This window comes from Mobula hypostoma, chromosome 10 (assembly GCF_963921235.1).
Source record: "Mobula hypostoma chromosome 10, sMobHyp1.1, whole genome shotgun sequence".
In the NCBI taxonomy this organism is placed as follows: Eukaryota; Metazoa; Chordata; class Chondrichthyes; order Myliobatiformes; family Myliobatidae; genus Mobula; species Mobula hypostoma.
In genome coordinates this window covers 9,719,658-9,735,327 of record NC_086106.1, presented here as the reverse complement: position 1 = coordinate 9,735,327, position 15,670 = coordinate 9,719,658, and the positions used below count along the sequence as shown (strand labels likewise).

Sequence of the window (15,670 nt, the reverse complement as noted above, 5' to 3'; positions counted from 1 at the left end):
AGGTGAGGACCAGGGGAACCCTATTCCTAGTGGGGTGGCGGGAGGATGGAGTGAGAGCAGATGTACGTGAAATGGGGGAGATGCGTTTAAGAGCAGAGTTGATAGTGGAGGAAGGGAAGCCCCTTTCTTTAAAAAAGGAAGACATCTCCCTCGTCCTAAAATGAAAAGCCTCATCCTGAGAGCAGATGCGGCGGAGACGGAGGAATTGCGAGAAGGGGATGGTGTTTTTCCTCTCGTATCCCCCTTTGCCTATCACCTGTCCAGCTCTTGGCTCTATCCCTCCCCCTCCTGTCTTCTCCTATCATTTTGGATCTCCCCCTCCCCCTCCAACTTTCAAATCCCTTACTCACTCTTCCTTCAGTTAGTCCTGACGAAGGGTCTCGGCCTGAAACGTCGACTGCACCTCTTCCTACAGATGCTGCTTGGCCTGCTGCATTCACCAGCAACTTTGATGTGTGTTGCAAACAAAAGAAAAGGTTCATTACAGACATTAACCAGCAAAACTAAAGCGAACTCAGGCAAACTATACAGAATCTCGAAGAACTGAAATCACTCACGATACACAGAAGAACTAGGTCTGAGTTTCTCCAGAAAGGATCCACAATGAACGAACACAGAGGGATTGGCATTCCACCCTGAAATACTCCCTGGAGCACGTAGGACCAACCGGACAACATAGGTGTCCAGACGAAGCAATAATCCCCAAAGACAACAACTACAACACAGGACATTGAAAACCCCGTGCTAATTAAATTAGCCCAAATTGAATAAAAGTGATAAGTACACAGAGAGCTTAAAATCCCCATGATCCCAAATCAGACGAAAAACCAGAGCTAGTCTAAGGACAATTAGACATAAAAGGTAAACAATCCAAGGATCACTGTGTACACACGAGGTTACACTGAGAAAATACAGTCCACAAACTAACTGAAAAAGAATCTTTTCTTTTTTTTAAACCCGATCCCTGGTTGCGACAGCATCATGTTTGCTGAATTGAGTTGCAAATTCATGAGGGACTGCTGATGTCAGGTTCTGAAATTATTGCGGCTGTTCATCCCACCCAGGAATGAACCTTGATCATGGATCATTGAAGGGGTTTGTTCTGCTGATGTCAGCCTTAAATTAGACTGGTGTTTAATATCATGGATTTTGTGACAATTAACTCAGTTCTATTCCAAATCTTGTGTCTCAGATGCTTACTGTCTCTGTACAATAGAGCCATTCAGTCCCTGCTCATGTTTCTGTTCCATGTCTGTCCTTTTAAATCCATCCCTGCTGTTCACCTCTTGCTCTCCCTGTGATTACAGGTTCCAACTGGTCATAGCTCTGACTGTGAAGTAGTTGAATGTCCTCTACGACTTTTTGCCGGCTGAAGAAGAGGAGAAAATTACTGTGGTGTTGGAATCACTGTTAATTTCTGATCCTTAGGTTTTTTTTTCTAGCAGTCAGGAATGGCAAGCAGTCTTAATTCCATGATTTCAATTTAATTTTAGAGCACAACAAGCATACAAATACTAACGAAACTAAATAAAGAACTGAGAAATTAAGCAAAGCGGGGAAATAATACGAAGACAAAATGATGCTTCTGAAAAATCTGTCACTTTCACAGATAAGATAAAAGAAATTCTTTAGATGGAGATAACTTAGTTAACAGGATACATTATCAAAACAATCACATCATGTGGGCAATGTGCTAATATTTGGCCAATGAACAATGAGAAAGCTGATAAACTGTTACTTTAGCTTTCTGCCAGTGAGAGTGAAAAATATGTGAGTTTGTTAAAAAGTACAAATCTTATAATATGTATTAATAAAAAAACACTGGTTTACAACAGTTCCCTTTTTGGATTCTCTCAGGGACCCTGGCAGAATCACATCTGAATATCTTGAGTAATCGCTTTTAAGCAAACAGAAACAAATATGGATTACGATAATAATAATATCTAATAGTTATATTCGTGCTTGAACTCTTCTCACAGTACTTGTCTTAATTTGGAGTCATCTTAACTTGCCAGTTTTACAGTTGCTGGCGTGTATCTACTTTTTACTGGGGCAAGTCTCGCCACGGCTGCCAGACCTCATTACCGTCGTGCAACACACATCAAAGTTGCTGGTGAACGCAGCAGGCCAGTCAGCATCTCTAGGAAGAGGTGCAGTCGACGTTTCAGGCCGAGACCCTTCGTCAGGACCAGCAACTTTTATGAGTGTTGCTTGAATTTCCAGCATCTGCAGAATTCCTGTTGTCTCATTACTGTCGTCATCACTTAAATCACCAGAGTCAGTACCGTACTGTTTGGAGTCAATATTCCTTTGCAGTTCCTTGGAGTTCCCAAGGTGTCGCTGTTTTTTTGGGGACGAGTCAGAGCTGGCTGCCTTTCAACATGATTGACATCACCGTTAACACCGCCCACTGGGTTGGCCGAAACGCTCATCGAGACCGGGCAGATTTACCTTGTTTCACTGAACAGAGCTTTTTAATATGGATATAGTTTACATGCAGTCTTTTAACCCGTGAAAGAATGACTGTAGGTTAAGAAAAGCCAAATTGTTGGATCTCCATTTATTTCCTGATCCTTAGGTTTCTTCTGGGAGTAAAAAATGGCGAGCAGTCTTAATTCCAAGACTTCAGGTTATTTTAGAGCACAAACATACAAATACCAAGCAGACTAAAGCTGAGAAACAATGCTAACCAGGGAATTAATGCTAAGACAAAAGAATAAGGATGGCGCTTCTGAAAAATTTATCACTATTTATAGATAAGATATATTCCTTAGACAGCGATAAATTAGTCAATAGAGTACATAGCTAAAATAATTTTATCACGTAGGTAATGTGCTAATATTTAGCCAATGAAAAAGGAGAAACGGAATAACTCACAAACAAGAGAAAATCTGCAGATACTGGAGATCAGAGCAACACACACAAAATGCTGGAGGAACTCAGCAGGCCAGGCAGCATCCATGGAAAAAAAAAGTACGGTCGATGTTTTGGGCCAAGACCCTTCGTTAGGTGAATAACTTAGCTTAGCTGCTATACTGCTTTCTGCCAGCGAGTGTGAAAAATATATGTTTGTTACAAAGAACAAATCTTATAAAACAACACACATAAAAGTTGCTGGTGAACGCAGCAAGCCAGGCAGCATCTCTAGGAAGAGGTACAGTGTGGCCACTGGGAGATCCTGCTTTCTCTGGCGGACAGAGCGTGGGTGTTCAGTGAAACGATCTCCCAGTCTGTGTCGGGTCTCGCCGATATATAGAAGGCCACATCGGGAGCAATAAAAAAGTGGTGAGGTAGTGTTCATGGATTCAATGTCTATTCGGAAATCAGATGGCAAAGAAGATGAAACTGCTGCTGAATCATTGACTGTGTGCCTTCAGGCTTCTGTACCTCCTTCCTGATGGTAGCAATGAGAACTAGGAATGATCTGGGCGGTGGGAAGCTTCTAGCTTGCAGCACACAAAAATTACTGGAGGAACTCAGCAGGCCAGACACCATCTATGGAAAAAGTAAACAGTCAACATTTTGGCCGAGACCCTTCATCAGGTCCTGATGAAGTCTAAACATAGTCATAGTCATAGTCATAGTCATACTTTATTGATCCCAGGGGGAAATTGGTTTTCGTTACAGTTGTACCATAAATAATAAATAGTAATAGAACCATAAATAGTTAAATAGTAATTGTAAATCATGCCAGTAAGTTATGAAATAAGTCCAGGGCCAGCCTACTGACCCTCCAAGGGAGGAGTTGTAAAGTTTGATGGCCACAGGCAGGAATGACTTCCTATGACGCTCTGTGTTGCATCTCGGTGGAATGAGTCTCTGGCTGAATGTACTCCTGTGCCCACCCAGTACATTATGTAGTGGATGGGAGACATTGTCCAAGATGGCATGCAACTTGGACAGCATCCTCTTTTCAGACACCACCGTCAGAGAGTCCAGTTCCATCCCCACAACATCGCTGGCCTTACGAATGAGTTTGTTGATTCTGTTGGTGTCTGCCACCCTCAGCCTGCTGCCCCAGCACACAACAGCAGACATGATAGCACTGGCCACCACAGACTCGTAGAACATCCTCAGCATCGTCCGGCAGATGTTAAAGGACCTCAGTCTCCTCAGGAAATAGAGACGGCTCTGACCCTTCTTGTAGACAGCCTCAGTGTTCTTTGACCAGTCCAGTTTATTGTCAATATGTATCCCCAGGTATTTGTAATCCTCCACCATGTCCACACTGACCCCTGGATGAAAACAGAGGTCACCGGTACCTTAGCTCTCCTCAGGTCTACCACCAGCTCCTTAGTCTTTTTCACATTAAGCTGCAGATAATTCTGCTCACATCATGTGACTGGGATCAAAGCAACACTTTCAGCACACTGGATGAACTCAGCAGGCCGGGCAGCATCAGTTAGAAACGATGAGTCGACGTTTTGGGCTGAAACCCTTCGTCAAGACTGAAGAATGAAAGATGGGGAAGGATTTGAAGAATGCTTGCAGCTTCGTTGATAGACCAGTAATTTGAAAGACAAAGGGGTGGGGGAGGGGAAGCATTGACGTCATAGGCAGGAAAACAATGGGTGGTAGAAGAAGGAGGTGGAACCATGAGGCAGCTGGGGGACGGGGTAGAGTGAAATAGGGATAGAGGAAGGGAGGAGGATGGAATTACCAGAAGTTGGAGAATGCTATGTTCATACCAAGGGGCTGGAGACTACCTAGATGGTATATGAGGTGTTGCTCCTTCAACCTGAGTTTAGCCTCATCATGACAGTAGAGGAGGCCATGTATGGACATATCTGAATGGGAATGGGAAGCAGAGTTGAAATGGGTAACTGAAGCTACAAGCATTCTTCAAATCCTTCCCCATCGTTCATTCTTCAGTCCTGACAAAGGGTTCCGGCCCAAAACGTCGACTCATCGTTTCTGACTGATGCTGCCCGGCCTGCTGAGTTCATCCTGGTGAAGTCTGAGATCAGGGGACACAGCCTCAGAATAGAGGGGGAGACCTTTTAGGACGGAGACGAGGAGGAATTTATTTCGCCAAAGAGTGGTGAATCTGTAGAATTCGTTGCCACAGGCAGCTGTGGAGGCCAAGTTTTTGTGTGTATTTAAGGCAGAGGTTGATAGATTCTTGGTTGGTCGGGGCATGAAGGGATTGGCAGGGAAAGGGGGGAGGCAGGAGATTGGGGCTGACAGGAAAATTGGATCAGCCATGATGAAATGGCGGAGCAGACTCGCTGGGCCAAATGGCCTAATTCTGCTCTTCAGAGTTGCTGGTGAACGCAGCAGGCCAGGCAGCATCTCTAGGAAGAGGTACAGTCGATGTTTCGGGCCAAGACCCTTCGTTAGGTGAATAACTTAGCTTAGCTGCTATACTGCTTTCTGCCAGCGAGTGTGAAAAATATATGTTTGTTAAAAAGAACAAATCTTATAAAACAACACAAATAAAATTGCTGGTGAACACAGCAGGCCAGGCAGCATCTCTAGGAAGAGGTACAGTCGACGTTTCAGGCCGAGACCCTTCGTCAGGACTAACTGAAAGAAGAGCTAGTAAGAGATTTGAAAGTGGGAGGGGGAGGGGAGATCCGAAATGATGGGAGAAGACAGGAGGGGGAGGGATGGAGCCAAGAGCTGGACAGGTGATTGGCAAAAGGGGATATGAGAGGATCATGAGACAGGAGGCCTAAGGAGAAATAAAGGGGGAGGGGGGAAGCCCAGCGGATGGGCAAGGGGTATAGTGAGAGGGACAGAGGGAGAAAAAGGAGAGAGAGAAAACGAATGAGTGTATATAAATAAATAAATAACGGATGGGGCACGAGGGAGAGGTGGGGGATTAGCGGCGGTTTGAGAAGTCAATGTTCATGCCATCAGGTTGGAGGCTACCCAGATGGAATATAAGGTGTTGTTCCTCCAACCTGAGTGTGGCTTCATCTTTACAGTAGAGGAGGCCGTGGATAGACATGTCAGAATGGGGATGGGATGTGGAATTAAAATGTGTGGCCACTGGGAGATCCTGCTTTCTCTGGCGGACAGAGCATAGGTGTTCAGTGAAACGATCTCCCAGTCTGCGTTGGGTCTCGCCAATATATAGAAGGCCACATCGGGAGCAATAAAAAAGTGGTGAGGTAGTGTTCATGGATTCAATGTCTATTCGGAAATCAGATGGCAAAGAAGATGAAATTGCTGCTGAATCATTGACTGTGTGCCTTCAGGCTTCTGTACCTCCTTCCTGATGGTAGCAATGAGAACTAGGAATGATCTGGGCGGTGGGAAGCTTCCAGCTTGCAGCACACAAAAAATGCTGGAAGAACTCAGCAGGCCAGACATCATCTATGGAAAAAGTAAACAGTCAACATTTTGACCGAGACCCTTCACCAGGTCCTGATGAAGTCTAAACACAAAATAATCTGCAGATGCTGTGATCAAAGCTACACTTTCAGTACGCTGGATGAACTCAGCGGGTCGGGCAGCATCAGTTAGAAATGATGAGTCGACGTTTCAGGCCGGAACCCTTCGTCAGGACTGAAGAATGAAAGATGGGGAAGGATTTGAAGAATGCTTGTAGCTTCAGTTGAAAAACCAGTAATTTGAAAGACAAAGGGGTGGGGGAGGGGAAGCATTGACGTCATAGCCCTGGGTAGTAGAGGAAGGAGGCGGAACCATGAGGCAGCTGGGGGAGGGGGTAGAGTGAAATAGGGATAGAGGAAGGGAGGAGGAGGGAATTACCGGAAGTTGGAGAATTCCGTGTTCATACCAAGGGGCTGGAGACAACCTAGATGGTATATGAGGTGTTGCTCCTCCAACCTGAGTTTAGCCTCATCATGACAGTAGAGGAGGCCATGTATGGACATATCTGAATGGGAGTGGGAAGCAGAGTTGAAGTGGGTAACTGAAGCTATAAGCATTCTTCAAATCCTTCCCCATCGTTCATTCTTCAGTCCTGACAAAGGGTTCCGGCCCAAAACGTCAGCTCATCGTTTCTGACTGATGCTGCCCAGCCTGCTGAGTTCATCCTGGTGAAGTCTGAGATCAGGGGACACAGCCTCAGAATAGAGGGGGAGACCTTTTAGGACGGAGACGAGGAGGAATTTATTTCGCCAAAGAGTGGTGAATCTGTAGAATTCGTTGCCATAGGCAGCTGTGGAGGCCAAGTTTTTGTGTGTATTTAAGGCAGAGGTTGATAGATTATTGGTTGGTCGGGGCATGAAGGGATTGGCAGGGAAAGGGGGGAGGCAGGAAATTGGGGCTGACCGGAAAATTGGATCAGCCATGATGAAATGGCGGAGCAGACTCGCTGGGCCAAATGGCCTAATTCTGCTCTTCAGAGTTGCTGGTGAACGCAGCAGGCCAGGCAGCATCTCTAGGAAGAGGTACAGTCGACGTTTCAGGCTGAAACCCTTCGTTAGTCCTGATGGCCTGTCTATCCATGGCCTCCTCTACTGTAAAGATGAAGCCACACTCAGGTTGGAGGAACAACACCTTATATTCCGTCTGGGTAGCCTCCAACCTGATGGCATGAACATCGACTTCTCTAACTTCTGCTAAGGCCCCACCTCCCCCTCGTACCCCATCTGTTACTTATTTTTATGCACACATTCTTTCTCTCACTCTCCTTTTTCTCCCTCTGTACCTCTTGCCCATCCTCTGGGTCCACCCCCCCCTCCGCTTGTCTTTCTCCCAGGACCTCCTGTCCCATGATCCTCTCGTATCCCCTTTTGCCAATCACCTGTCCAGCTCTTGGCTCCATCCCTCCCCCTCCTGTCTTCTCCTATCATTCTGGATCTCTCCCTCCCCTCCCACTTTCAAATCTCTTACTAACTCTTCCTTCAGTTAGTCCTGACGAAGGGTCTCGGCCTGAAACGTCGACTGCACCTCTTCCTAGAGATGCTGCCTGACCTGCTGCGTTCACCAGCAACTTTGATGTGTGTTGCTTGAATTTCCAGCATCTGCAGAATTCCTGTTGTTTGCGTTTAAACTTTCACGTGTGTTGCTTGAGTTTCCAGCATCTGCAGAATTCCTGTTGTTTGCGTTTAAACTTTGATGTGTGTTGCTTGAGTTTCCAGTATCTGCAGAATTCCTGTTGTTTGCGTTTTACAATTCTGCTCTTATATCGTATGGTCTCACCTGCAAGTGTATTGGATTTTGACTTTTGACACACAAATACCTGTTGATTGTGGGAGCTTGCTCTGTTAAATTAGTCAACATGGACTGGATTTGAGGCATGCGGTAGGTAGGGGGAGCCGGAGCTTGCAGATACTTGAGGTACCTCTCTAACTCAACGTTTCAGAAGTCGCCTTTGGCAACTTGCCGACCACTTGCGCAAGCGCCAGAGTCGCCGTTCGTGCCAGAAATCCGCGCATGCGCTCAGCGGACGGACGGCACCGGAGGAATCGGCAGCAGGTAGGGACGGGTCTCCGGGCAGGGGTTTCATCAACACCCCGACCGGGCAACAAATGCTGCGAACTCCGGTCACACCATGGTCCGTGCCCTCTCCCTCTACCCAACGGTCCGCGCTCGGGCCCCCGGGGAGGCTGAAGACCAAAGTTGCTGGCGCCATTTCTGTGGCGCATGTATGTCGCTGGCTCCGGGCGAATAGAGGGGTTTCTCGCTCGTGGTGTTTTCTGGGTATCGAGGCGCCCATTCTTGACGCTGCCAGCGCTGTCCCCTCCGGTCCGCAAGGCATATTTGGGCGCGCAGGCATGGGGAATGGATTCCTCAGAGACTATGAGCTTTAGTTATCGAAATCTATGGAGATGGAACTCGCAACAAAAATGTAGTTCCGATTTAATCTTGAATTAAAAACTTCAAGGGCCTCTGTGGCCAAGTGGATTAGTGATTTTATGTCAATTAAAACACAAAGCGAACGTTGAGATCAGGTTGTTGTCCAGAACCAGCTGATGTCCAAAGAGCGAGGCCTAAAAGAAGGTATCAAGTCCATCCAATAATCAATATAACGTCATTTAGTGCTGCTCAGATAAAACAAGATCTTTCCATCAGCTCAGTTCTTTAGAAATTCTAAACCTCCTCTGATTCTGACCTTTTTACTTGCGAACATTCTCTCTGGGTACATAATGATATCAGACACCTTTGCCTGAGTAACCTGTAGTTTTCACATCACAAATGTGCCACATATTAACCAATGAGACAGTCCAGTTACCTCCCTTCATATTTCATTAGGAGTTTGAGGAGGTTTGGTCTGTCACAAAAAATACTCACAAATTTCTATAGATGTACTGTGGAGAGCACTCTAACTGCATCACCATCTGGTATGTGGGTGGGGTGGGGGCTACTGCACAGGATTGAAATAAGCTGCAGGAAGTTGTAAACTCAGTCAGCTCCATCATGGGCACTGGCCTCCATGGTATCCAGGACATCTTCAAGGAGAGATGCCTCAAAAAGGTAGCATCCATTATTAAGGACACTCTCCCCCCCACCCCCCTGCACCACCCAAGACATGCCGTCTTCTTATTGCCACCATCAGGAAGGAGGTGCAGAGGCCCAAAGGTGCACGCACTCTACGGTTCAGGAACAGCTTCTTCCTCTCGACCTCCGGTTTCTGAATGGACGTTGAACCCATGAACATTACCTCACTTTTTAAAATTTTTATTTTTGAACTAGTTATTTAATTTAACTAATATATGTACACTTACTGTAATCCCTTTTTTCTCTCTATTATCATGTATTTCATTGTATTGCTGCAAAGACAACGAATTTCACAACATATGCTGGTGATATTAAACCTGATTCTGATTCATTGGTATTAGCGTCAGTGAGTTCATCATCATTAATAACCTCGGGTAGGAGGGGGGTGGGAAATTGGTGTCAGAGTAATTAGGAGGTCTCCAGGAGCAGCCATGTAATATAATGTACCTTTTGTAGTACTATGGGACGTGCCCAAAACGTGATGTTGTACTAATGGAGAGAGAGACAAACTGAGGCAGGCCACTTTTGATTCTTTAACCTTACAGTACAGCCAACCCGGGTTCATTTCCCTCCGCTGCCTGTAAGGAGTTTGTACGTTCTCCCCGTGACTGCACAGGTTTCCTCCAGGTGCTCCGGTTTCCTCCCACAGTCCAAAGACATACCGGTTGGTAGGTTAATTGGTCATTATAAATTGTCCCGTGATTAGGCTAGGGTTAAGTTGGAGATTGCTGGGCAATGCAGCTCAAAGGACCGGAAGTATCTCAATAAATACATACAAACAAATGTAAATAAAAATACCTGGTCGACTGAGTTCATTCCACATTTATTTTGGGTGGCACTGTAGTGTAGTGGTTAGCACATCGCTTTACGGTACAGGAAACCCGGGTTCAATTCCCTCCACTGCCTGTAAGGGGTTTGTACATTATCCCCCCACGACCGCGTGGGTTTCCTCCCAAAATCCAAAGTTGGCAGGTTAATTGGTCATTTATAAATTTTCCTGTGATTAGGCTAGGATCGGGGTTGGGGGGGGGGGGATTCCGTGCTGGCTGGCAGGGCGGATTCCGTGCTGAATCCCAACAAACACACAAAAATAAATAAATAATCACCTTTGTTGAGCGTCATCTAGTTCTGGACTCTTCCGCCGAGTGAGAGCATCTGTCTGGGTGCATATCGGTAACAAACCCCTCTGTTGTGGGTAACGTGTGACCTGAAGCATTCACACCACAAGGTTTCCACACATTAGCGATCTCCAAGCAGAACGTCTGATCACCTACCCTTGACGTTGCCATTGCTGAGTTCACCTCACAGTGACAGTGTCTCCAGGAGAAGCTGTGAGAATACGGTGAATACTCCTAGTAGGACGGTGGGACGCTAGGTGGCCCAGAAAGTGGTGCCGAGAGAAACTGAGCCAAGTCGCAGTTAGAAACGACCCGTTCTGCTACAGACAGAAAGATTGTCGGAGAATTTGACCCTGTGTCCAGATGCCTGAACTGCGCCCAGTTAGAAGATCAGCTGTTGTTCCGCCAAATGGTGTTGAACCTCGTTGTTAGAGTGTGATATTAGAGGTCGCTATAGAGACCAAAATTATATCAGTGGAAGTGTGTCCCTCACCCATTGACCTCTTTTGTAAACTTTTGTTTTTGCAGGGTACAAAGGGAAAAGGATTTGTGTACAGGAATCTCAAGCATACCAGAACGTCCGATATGCTGTTTTGGTCGGTTCATCGGCACCTGAATAACTTTGTTCTTTGAGTGTGAAGGAGGAGACAGCACACCGATCGTAGCAGGCAGAGCCCGAGCACGTGTTCGGTGTAGGGGTGAGATTTGTACGAACCCACCTGGAGACAGGCCGTGTAAATTGTGAGCTGGTGTTTCCTTTCCAATGGCAATATGTCAGTTGTCGATCCCCGGAAAAGGAATCATCCCGGCTTGAAATTGCATCTGTTTTGTGTCTGAAATGAAGTTTTCTGTTTTAACTTCTCATTGCGTCCAGAGACCTGAGGACACTTCAGTAGAGACGAGGCTTGTTTTAGGCGTGGGCGGGATTCACCATGTCCTCTGACTTCCAGAGACTCCAGGAAGTTCAAAGCGGGGAGAAATTGTTCACCTCCTCTGAGTGTGGGAAGGAATTCACTGGGTCGGATCAGTTGCTGGAACGCCAGGGAGTGCATACGGGGGAGAAGCCGTATATCTGCTCTGAGTGTGGGAAGGGATTCACGAGGTCGGGTAAGCTGCTGGCTCACCATCGAGTTCACACTATGGAGAGGCCGTTCTCCTGCTCAACGTGTGGGAAGAAGTTCACTCAGTTGTCCCACCTGCAGACACACCAGCGAGTCCACACAGGGGAGAGGCCGTTCATCTGCTCTGAGTGCGGGAAGGGGTTCAGTCAGTCGTCTGATCTAAAAACACACCAGCGACTTCACACTGGGGAGCGGCCCTTCATCTGCCCCGAGTGTGGGAAGGGATTCACCCAGTCGGCCAACCTGAAAACGCACCAGCGCGTTCACACTGGGGAGAGGCCGTTCACCTGCTTTGAGTGCGGGAAGGAGTTCTCTCAGTCGGCCAACCTGCTGATACACCAGCGAATTCACACCGGGGAGAACCCGTTCACCTGCTCCGAGTGCGGGAAGGGCTTCATTCGCTCATCCCACTTGGTGACGCACCAGCGAGTCCACACTGGGGAGAGGCCGTTCATCTGCTCCGTGTGCGGGAAGGGGTTCATTCACTCATCCCACCTGATCAGACACCAGCGCGTTCACTCTGGGGAGAAGCCCTTCACCTGCTCCGTTTGTGGGAGGGGCTACACGCAGTCGTACAGCCTGAAGATACACCAGCGAGTTCACAGCGGGGAGAGACCGTTTATCTGCTCTGTCTGCAGCAAGGGGTTCATTCAGTCATCTGAACTGCTGAAGCACCAGCGAATCCACACGGGAGAGAGGCCGTTCACCTGCTCAGACTGTGGGAAGCGGTTTTCTCAGTTATCCCACCTCGCGAAGCACCACCAAGTTCACAGTGAGCGACCGCACCCCCACCCGCTGTGAGCAGGGGGGGCGTACTCGGCCAATCCCAGCTACTCTCCCCTCTGGGGAGAGGCCACTCAGCTGCTCGGACTGTGGCAAGACGTTCACTCCGCCACGGGAGCTGCTGAGACAGCAGCGAGCACGCGGGGGGAGTGGCCGTACGCCTGTTCTGAGCGCAGGAAGGGCTTCGTTCTGTTAACCCACCTTGTGAGGCCCCAGCGACTTCACAATAAGCAGAGGCCAGACTTTTGCCCTGGGTGAGCAAAGAGACTGCGATAATCATCACAGCGACTGAGCCTCTGGCGACGTTACACCTGCGAGCAAGTTCGAATAAGCTGTGTATTAATTTTTATACCATCCTGGTGACTGAATCCGGTTTTCAAGTTCACAAGGGACTGTTCATGTCGGATTCTGTGTTGTTGTGGCTGCTTATCACACCCAGGACTGAACCCTGGTCATTGAGAATTGGAGGATTTTTTTTCCTGCTGATGTTAACCTCGAGTTTCACTGGTGCTTAGTATTGTGGATCTATGACAAATAAAATCAGTTCTATTTCAAGTCTTGTGTCTCAGGTGCTTCCTGTCTCTGCCGGTGGAGAGGCCATTCAGCCCAGCTAGCCCCTGCCCGTCCGTCTGTTCCATTTTCATAGAAAATTGGTTGGCAGACAGGAAACAAAGAGTAGGGATTAATGGGTCCTTTTCAGAATGGCAGGCAGTGACTAGTGGGGTACCGCAAGGCTCGGTGCTGGAACCGCAGCTATTTACAAAATATATTAATGATTTAGATGAAGGGATTAAAAGTAACATTAGCAAATTTGCAGATGACACAAAGCTGGGTGGCAGTGTGAAATGTGAGGAGGATGTTACGAGAATGCAGGGTGACTTGGACAGGTTGGGTGAGTAGGCAGATGCGGTTTAATGTGGATAAATATGAGGTTATCCACTTTGGTGGCAAGAACAGGAAGGCAGATTACTAACTGAATGGTGTCAAGTTGGGAAAAGGGGAAGTACAACGAGATCTGGGTGTCCTTGTCCATCAGTCACTGAAAGTAAGCATACAGGTACAGCAGGCAGTGAAGAAAGCTAATGGCATGTTGACCTTCATAACAAGGGGAGTTGAGTATGGGAGCAAAGAGGTCCTTCTGCAGTTGTACAGGGCCCTGGTGAGACCACACCTGGAGTATTGTGTACAGTTTTGGTCTCCAAATTTGGGGAAGAACATTCTAGCTATTAAGGGAGTGCAGCGTAGGTTCACGAGGTTAATTCCCGGGATGGCGGGACTGTCATATGTTGAAAGATTGGAGCGACTGGGGTTGTATACGCTGGAATTTAGAAGGATAAGAGGGGATCATATAAGATTGATATATGAAACATTTAAGATTATTAAGGAATTAGACACGCTAGAGGCAGGAAACATGTTCCCAATGTTGGGGGAGTCCAGAACCAGAGGCCACAGTTTAAGAATAAGGGGTAGACAATTCAGAACGGAGTTGAGGAAAAACTTTTTCACACAGAGGGTTGTGGATCTGTGGAATGCTCTGCCTCAGAAGGCAGTGGAGGCCAATTCTCTGGATTCTTTCAAGGAAGAGTTAGGTAGAGCTCTTAAAGATAGCGGAGTGAAGGGATATGAGGAGAAGGCAGGAAAAGGGTACTGATTGTGGATGATCAGCCATGATCACAGTGAATGGTGGTGCTGGCTCGAAGGGCTGAATGGCCTACTCCTGCACCTATTGTCTATTGTCTATTTCAGTCCTCCTAAATCCATTCCTGCTTTTCACCTCTCGCTCTCTCTGTGGTAACAGGTTCCAGCTGGAAATGAGCTTTGTGTTTGAAAATGAAATTTTAACTCCGTGACAGCCACTGGAAATGGGATGCGGAGAGCACACGAGGCTTTGTTCGCTTGAGGTCAGTTCTTGAGCTTCAGGTCTGGTTTGACGAGTGGCCAGAGAAGTGATGGTACGTTGGCGGGGGGGTCACTGACTTGCTCTCAGTGCGGGAAGGGATTCACACTCGGCCCCCACCTGCAGACGCATCAGTGAGCTCACGCTGGGGGACGCCGTTCACTTGCTCCCCGTGTGTGAGGGGATACGCTTAGTCACCTAGCCTCACAATACATCAGCAAGTTCACACCACAGTGAGGTGCTTCACCCATTCTGACTGTGGGAAGCGATTCACGCTGCCATCCAAGCTGAAGGTACACCAGAAATCTTCAGGGCGGGAGGAGAAACTGGCAGCGCGTGCAGCTGTCCGGTGAAATGATATCGTCTTCGTAAGTAGGATATCGTGCACAATTCTGATTTGATGGAGATAGACATGAGAAGCAGAGGAACATCTGGAGAAATTTCTGAAATGCCCGGTTCGCTGCCGCCGTTACTGTGCGATCGAGAATCTCCGGAGGAAAGGCCCCAAAATCCTCGGCTTTGCCTGCTGCTGGCGACCGACGCTGAGGTCGAAGCGTTTGGCAGAGATGGTGCTCGGTGCTCGGTGTCAGAGGGCTGATCGGAGCTCGAAGTTTTCGGACGACTCAGAGTCGGACTGCAGTCGGGCATGGCCGGGAGAGTTTTCTTCCTTCTCCCGTCTGCGTGAGATGTGGGACATTCGAGAGACTTTGAACTTTTTACTGTGCTCATGAACTGTTCTTCATCAAGTTATGGTATTGTTGCACTGTTTTAACTATATGTTATAATCATGTGGTTTTTGTTAGTTTTTCAGTCTTGGTCAGTCCTGTGTTTCTGTGATATCACACCGGAGGAATATTGTATCATTTCTTAATGCATGCATTACTAAATGACAATAAAAGAGGACTGCATGTCCTCATAATCTAATAATCTAAAAATTCACACCGGTGAGAGGCTGTTCACCTGCTCTGTGCGTGGGAAAGGATTCACTTGGAAAGCCCACCCGTCAGTTCACATCGGGGAGAGCCCATTCAGTTGTTCTCTGTGTGGGTAGAGATTCACTCACTCAACCCACATGATGAGACATGGTGGGGGGGGGGGAGGTTCACACAGTGGAATGGCCATTCACCTACTCGGACAGCGGGAAGGCATTTACCTGCGAACGCAATAGTGAGTTCACACTGGGGAGGGACCATGCACCTGTTCCAAGTGTGGGAAGAGATGCACTCAGTTCCAGTCCTGGAATCCTGGCGATGATTCCAGAATTGAATGGCGTGTCATATGAAGAGCATTTGATGGCTCTGGGCCTGTGTGCACTAGAATTCAGAAGAATGAGGGGT

General features: G+C 47.6%; 1 protein-coding gene across 1 annotated transcript; it reads left to right on the top strand.

Annotated features, from left to right (window-relative positions):
- The first annotated feature begins 8,341 nt into the window (after positions 1-8,341).
- Positions 8,342-13,496, top strand: LOC134353231 (gastrula zinc finger protein XlCGF7.1-like). The gene is made up of 2 exons (XM_063061258.1): positions 8,342-8,391; positions 11,061-13,496. The coding sequence occupies exon 2, from the start codon at positions 11,465-11,467 to the stop codon at positions 12,452-12,454; it is 990 nt and encodes a 329-aa protein (XP_062917328.1). The 5' UTR covers positions 8,342-8,391; positions 11,061-11,464; the 3' UTR covers positions 12,455-13,496.
- The last annotated feature ends 2,174 nt before the right edge of the window (positions 13,497-15,670 follow it).